At 50.0% G+C, this 7,208-nt stretch overlaps 1 protein-coding gene across 1 annotated transcript in view; it reads left to right on the top strand.

Annotated features, from left to right (window-relative positions):
• Positions 1 to 6,137: 6,137 nt before the first annotated feature.
• TBR1 (T-box brain transcription factor 1) overlaps positions 6,138 to 7,208 on the top strand; it is a 71,108-nt gene continuing 70,037 nt past the window's right edge. The window contains exon 1 of the mRNA XM_086958766.1: positions 6,138 to 6,832. Coding sequence (XP_086814892.1) covers positions 6,138 to 6,832 — 695 coding nt within the window. The remainder of the gene's footprint in view (positions 6,833 to 7,208) is intronic.

The following is a 7,208-nucleotide window of genomic DNA, read 5'->3' as shown; positions in this document are numbered from 1 at the left end:
ATGAGTAGTGAATGGCGGAAGCATGCGTTATGGTATTCTGAATGCCTCATGGGCCAAGTATGGGGGAAGGATAAGTGCAGACCCTGACCTTCTCCCAGTCTACTGTGTGCCAAACCCCTCTGTACATGACCTCTAGCCATAAATATTAACCACCGGCGGAGAACTACGCTCCGCCGTGGCAGTGTGCGGAGATTTAACTGCGTTGTGTTCCGCAGAGAACGCAGAGTAGGCAAATATCTGCACACTCCGCGGCGGAGTGGAGTTGACCAGACCCTGCCTCCCACCTGTTCTATTAACAATTGATTACAACTTTTAAAAAACATCTTTAAAGTAAATAAAAACACCTTACCTTAGCTACGGCGTCCCTGGGCTGCCCTCCTACTTTTCATCACCTTCTCTAGAAAAACTGCACATGCGTGAGCACCTGCGCATTTCTCGAGGAGAAATAAGCATGCGCGGGCGCGTGTGCAGGTGCAGTTTTTCCAGGGAATGCAATGAAGAGGAGGAGGGCAGCCAAGGAACATAACAACTAAGGTAAGGTGTTTTTATTTAATTAAAATAAGTTTTTTAAAAGTTGTAATCAATTGTTAGTAGGGCAGGTGGGAGGTTCCCAACTCTGTGGCCCTCCGCGTAGCCCCGCTACGCCCACTACGCTTGGGGTTAATAGATATCAAGAGTTGGGTAGCGGGGAGGGGGATTTAGGAGTGGGGCTAGCCTATGGCCTTGCGCTGCACCGAACTCTAATGAGGCCAATGCCCACTTTGTATGGCCTTTGGTCATTTTGCAGTGTTCCTGGCCACAGGCCTGTGCCCAACATATCCTGCAGCCAACCCTTACTTCATGTGGGGACTGAATGAAGACCCAAGCCACCCACCGGGCAGCCAACTCCCTATATAGACAAATCACAGCGTTTAGCCAGGATCACTCAAAGACATGTCCACCCCACCACAATTCTTTAAGAACATTACATGTACTACTCTGAGAAACTGCTGCCTGGTTTGGTAAGACATGACAGGGCTGGAGGGATTTTGCAGGTTCATAATTAAGCATTCCTACCGGCTGCTGAGTGGACAATGGATAATGCACTCTGCAGTGGGTGTTAAACACTGTTAAATGTAATTATGAGCATCAGCCGAAGGCGATGACGCCGAATGAGGGCACGGGCAATAAACAAGTGCTAACGGTCCGCAGCATGTAAACACGCGATAGAAATAATAAGGCTATTACAGCCAGTCCTCCTAACTCACTAGACAGAGGAAGACAAACGTGTAAACTGTCTTGTATGGTCTATGTCCCTGCTTCACACTCTCACCGAGATTAGAAGGCAGGTAAACAATAGAAATGAGTGCCAGCATCTGATTGGGGGAGACATTTCAATATTCCCTACAGGATGATATTAATAAGATAGGAACCGGACTCGAGGGTGAGGCCAACCCTTCTTAACAGGGATATTTCAATCTTTTATTGGAAATTACAAAGAAATGTTGGCTTCCATCATCTAGTTGCTTTAAATGTAAACATCTTAGGGATGTTCTACCCTTCATGATAGGAAAGGCCTTAGGCTGTGTGTCGATAATGTCCGTAATTTTAAAATACCAATCACTATTTAATGTACAATACTAATACACATCCTTTACCATGGTGGCGATCAAACTATGTCAGTTGTACAAAGGTAACTGGGGTGCCCTTTAAATATAATAATGTTGCAAACTGAGTGGTAAAGGTGTGCCAGAAGGTGGTTGAATCTAAACACGAGTTCAAATATTTTAAAAAGATATTTACAGTACACTAAATCCTAAAAACGTTATGAATAGGATTGGTGCTTTAGTCTCTCTTGTTCCAGGTGCAGGTTCATACTTTCTTATGTTTTACACCATTCAGGGCTACTTGTGGGAATGTTTTGCAAAGTCCACTTTAATTATTGTTCCGACTGCGAAAGTTTGTCTGGAAACAATAGCTATGCGTTTGCGTCATGCTGACAGCTGAATCAGTGGTTGATCTTTTTTTCTGCAGTTTTGATAGTATCATATTTTGAATGGATGGATGGCTTCCCACCTACTTCAAGCAATGCAACAATTAGATACTGGAAAGGGTATTTTATGCCGTTTTATTTTACTATGGAAAGGGCAGCCAATGGAAATGTAACAATACAAGAGAACTGTTTCAGAGATGTGTACTTGCACTGTGATCAATTGGCAGAAATTGCTCACTAACAATATTTGTATGTTTATGCTGCTGCAAATATTCCGTTTTTGTTGTCTGTGTCCCTGAATCTACCTATGCAATTGGTCCCTCGGTTACTGGGTCAGATTGATCTACAATTACAGTGGATTTGATCCTGTAAAGAATTGTCCTAAGATTCTTTATTCTCCGCTGCAGGTTTCATTCTTAATTTTATTGCTTTTTTTATAGTGTCCTCATGTTGCATCTAATTTTAATTTTCTGTATTTTATAACATATATTTTCTCAATTTTTTACATTCATGTCTTTTTGTATGGGCATTTTATTCCATGTTTCTTTTGCCTTTTTTGTTCCATTTTGATTTCATGTATATTAGAATTTGACATTCTTTATTTTTTTACGTTCAAATACTTTTGTATTCTAATTTTAGTCTGTTTCTTTTGATTTTTGTTTTCGTATTGGATTTTGAAATTGCGTAATTTACAAATTGGCATTCTCTATTCTCCTTTGCTGATGCATTTCGTTTGGCACATTAATTGCGTCATCCTTTTCAGTTTTATTGCCGTGCTCAGTTTTCATTTTATGTATCTGTCACTTACCTTTCTTTATTATTTTATTTATATTTTATATTACATTTTTCATGTATGTTGCTTTTTTAATTAGTGTTATTTTGTTGAGTTATCAGGACTTCATTTTATATTTTAAAATGTGCGTGCAGTACTCACTTTCCTTCTGCAATGCTTGTCCTTAATAAATGTAAATTCGGAAGAACAGGAAACCCTACTACAATAGGTGGCAAATTCAAAGGCTAGAAAGCTGTGGCACCATATGGTAAATGGCGTCATATTGAATAAATTAGGACATTTCTTTAACTTCCATTTGAATTAATCTGACACCTTTTTAGCATGTGTAACTTATTAAAGCTATCCCTCCTTTCTGCAAACGCGTGTTCATTTTTATTAAAACTTCTTTTTTTTTTTTCAGGCAGACAGCAGTTCCCTTGAAATTGCTTCCTCTGTCCCAAACAGGTCAACGGCACAGAGGGTGAAAATCTACAATCCTTCCATCATCTTTATTTTCAGATCACGCGAGTGCCTGTAATTGTCAGTTCGTGATTCGCACTTGGCCTTGACGTCCGGGTAGAGCGGAGCAGCACGTTTCCAAAGCTACAAAGGGCTGCTGGTGACTGAAGAACGCGCCAGGCTGCTCGCTGTGGTACTGCAGACTCCGCGGCTGCAGCACGGCTCGGTGCCCCCGGGGTACGGGAACCTGGGAGACCAGAGCTCACAGGCCTGTCCCCGGCTCCGTACATACACTTAGGATGTGAGGCGTTCTAAGAGCTCTGCCGCTCTGCACTAGCCGATGGCAGCTGCTTCCAGCTTACAGTCTGTCCTGCAGCAAAATAACTGGCTTCTGTCGGTGGGGCAGCGCCGCGCCCCAGGGGAGGATGAAATTCTGAGTCCAGCGCCCGGCACACCCGGATTGCCATCAGGTATGGCTGCCACTCCGAGATAAACCTCCGCGTGCACAGCGGAGTATGAACAGGTCTCCCTGAGACAGGCAGAAAGACTAATCATATGTGCTAATTCGACCCACACAGAGATCTGTGCAATGCATACCACTGGGACACGGGTGCGAGTCCCGACAGATTCATCCAGCCTTTCAGCTATCAGATGGCGCTGATTAGAATAGTATTAATAATTCGGAGACTTCCGCGATAAAGTCCCATTAATACCATAGAATATTACTAAGAGCGCAAGGCTGGCTCGTAGGACCGGTACATGCGCTATTGGCGCCAGGCAGCTTCTTAACGGTGACAGTGGGTGATGGCACCCCGCTTGGGCGTTGCACCCTGGTCGCCAGTTGGGCATGTTTCAGTCGCACCTAGGTACAACGGGCAGTGATTGTTAGGCGCGAGTGGATGAATGCTGCCGGGAGGTGGCACGTGTGTGGGATATCCGGGTCACTGAGGCGTTTTCAGGGTAGTCTCTGGACCCAATTGCCTCTCCCCTCCCCCAAAAGGCGTAGCTATCAATAGTGCAGCAGGTGCAGTAACACCGGAGTCCTGGTGGGCGAGGGGCCTTCAACACCTTCATTGGTGGCTGTTTTTCACCACAAGCTGGCCTGGGGAGGGTCGCGTTTTTGCTCCATTGCGGCCTACGGTGGCCTAGCTAGGCCACTCTCCCCAAACATCGACATAGCGGTCTTTTCGTGACGGAACCAGCACCTCTACTCTAATATGCCCACAGCCCTTTCCTGTGATTGCTGTGGAATCAGGTGTGGCAACATTGTTACGTAAACCCCTGCACGTGTTGCTGTGTGTAAACTATAGCCCCGCCGCCATTGCCGTCTTCTAGTGCTTAATGTGGGATCAAAGCGCCAACATCATGGGTTATTTAAGGACCTGGGTACAGGAACCGTGATTAAAGCGCCAAGAACCGGCAATTACAGCCTTGAGCGCTGGCTCGGCGTGATGTCGCACACTCCGGGCCCTTCTCTTCACTGACCACCCGCACCATTGGAGACCACATCACAGTCCCGCCAACCGCACCGTGTAACAGCAAACCACCAGACCTCCGGCCGGCTGGACTGGTATGTACTGCACGCTGATGTAGCGCCTTATGGCCGAATTTAGCAGTTCGGCGCTGTTAAAAGAATAACACGACAACCTTGCTTAAACAATATCATATTTCAAAACACATCCCGTGGATTCCATCAATCACTTTCGCGTCCAGTTGCCGAATTACGGCGATAAATAAACAGGGCCCCGTGATGCCAACCCCCGAGCAGCTCCGAGAGGCGGCCTGTAGCGAGACCCTCCCACTTCCTGCATCGGGGGTTTAGGTGCATGTGGGAAAGCCCACCACAGAGCAGTGCGAGCAGGCAGGGGCGCAGGCACCTCAAGGAAGGCTTGCCTGCTAAAAATACCCTGCAATGACAGGCCGGTGGCAATGAACAGCACGCAAGAATGGGGGGCCGAGCGTGCTCTGTGGGGCAGCACATCTGAAGCTCACAGACCCTGTGAGGGGCCCGGCGGTGTAGGAGAGTGAACGGGGACCCCCGTGCGAGCGCCCTGGAGGGGGTAGGCCACCTGCCCAGAATGCTGTGGCACACAAACTCATGCATGATAGGTGCCACGCTGGTGTTTTGGTGTGAGTACAAAGGTTGCCAATGAAACAGGGGGAAAAAACAAAGTATCGTATGCAACGCTTAAAATGTTTATCACACACGGATGCAATATGTATTCTGGGGCAACCGGTAGGCACCGCCGCAAATCAACAAACCATTTCTGCTCAGTTGCAAAACAATGATTTACAATAACCGCAGAGGGTGGTGCAGTGAAGGTTTTCACAAGTGCAACATCAACCAAAATCGTGTTTCGAGCTGCAATGGTGGCTGGAAAAGGAAGGGGGTGAACATTCCTGGTAGTTGTAATACGAAGGAATTGCATAAAGCGATCAGCGGAGGTGCCTCTGAAAGTTGAATACATCGCTTTTAACAAGCGTTAACATTCCGTGGAACACGGTGTAAAACACGGCGATGAACGCGCGTCGTTGACACTGCTCGGTGCCTAACGATCAATTATCTCGAACAATTACAAATAAAGTTTAAAGGTTGTCGAGGACTTCAGGCACGAAGTGGAACGCCCCCGACCCCTCGCTCACAATAAAACCATCTCGTGCAACCTGCTACCCAGCGCCCAGGAGCCAGGTGATTATCCTAATTAATGTCGATCTAATTAAATTACTGTCGGCAGCGACCAATGACGAGCGCCGTCTCATTGGCGGCGCCGGCAGTAGGATCAAAAGTGCTGTGTGAGGAGCGGACTGTGTCAGGCGGGTGAGCGGCGGCTGCTCTCCCCGGAAAGTGATCGGAGCTCGCAGGCGGCGCTCGCACCCGGAGCCGGCGGAAGGATCCGCGGCCCAGGCGGGGCGGGTCCGGCCGGCGGCGGAGCCATGCAGCTGGAACACTGCCTCTCCCCCTCTATCATGCTCTCCAAGAAATTCCTGAATGTGGGCGGTGGGTACCCCCACCCGGGCGGGTCCGAGCTCGCCCTGCACGAGCACCCCCTCATCTCGGCCACTGACAGCCTGGAGCGAGCCTCACCTCTGAAAAAAATGGCCAGGGGGCTGTCGAATCCCCACCCCGAGGCGGGCAGTTTCTCTGACTCCAAGGAGGCGCCAGGGGACGCGCACAGGAGCAAGCTGTCCCCCACCCCGGACGGGGGCTCTGAGACTCGTCACAGCTTCGATGGGGCTGCGGCAGAGCGCTATCTCTTGCCTCAGCCCAGCCAGCCGCAGCCCGCCTCCGCCGCCACCGCCGCCGGCAGCATGTTCTCTTACCCCGGGCAGCACGGGCCCGCCCACCCGGCCTTCTCCCTCGCCAGCCCCGGCCGGTACATGGCGCACCACCCGGTCATCACCAACGGCGCCTACAACGGGCTGCTGAGCGGCGCCTCGGGGCAGGGCTACCCGGCGCCCGGCTACCCGTACAGCCAGCAGTACGGCCACTCGTACCAGGGTGCGCCCTTTTACCAGCTCTCGCAGCCCGGGCTGGTGCCGGGCAAGGCGCAGGTCTACCTCTGCAACCGGCCGCTCTGGCTCAAGTTCCACCGGCACCAGACGGAGATGATTATCACCAAGCAGGGCAGGTGAGCGGGGCCGGGGGGAGAAGCATAGGGTCTGCGCAGGCTGAGGAGTGAACCATGGGGTCTGTGCAGGCTGGGTAGTGAACCATGGGGTCTGTGCGGACTGGGGAATAGAGCGCGTGTTCTGCATGGTTCTCCTATGGGGCAGGCGAGTGGAGCAGGGACTCTGTGCGGAGTAGGAGAGGGGACCCACATGTACCGGCAAGGGCAGTGGGCTTGGGGGTGTTGTACATGCCCGGAAAGTGAGACTTGGGGTCTGCAGAACAGGGCTGAAGAGCCGAGCTGGGTATCTATGCGGGGAAGGGCAGTCTCAGGGGTTCTGTGGTCTGTGAGGGGTGTTTGATCCAAGCCTCTGGTCTGTGTGGGACACGAGCGCGGA

This window comes from Lissotriton vulgaris, chromosome 2_1 (assembly GCF_964263255.1).
Source record: "Lissotriton vulgaris chromosome 2_1, aLisVul1.2, whole genome shotgun sequence".
Taxonomy (NCBI): Eukaryota; Metazoa; Chordata; class Amphibia; order Caudata; family Salamandridae; genus Lissotriton; species Lissotriton vulgaris.
The sequence above is the reverse complement of the archived record's forward strand: the minus strand, read 5'-3'. Positions and strand labels throughout refer to the sequence as shown.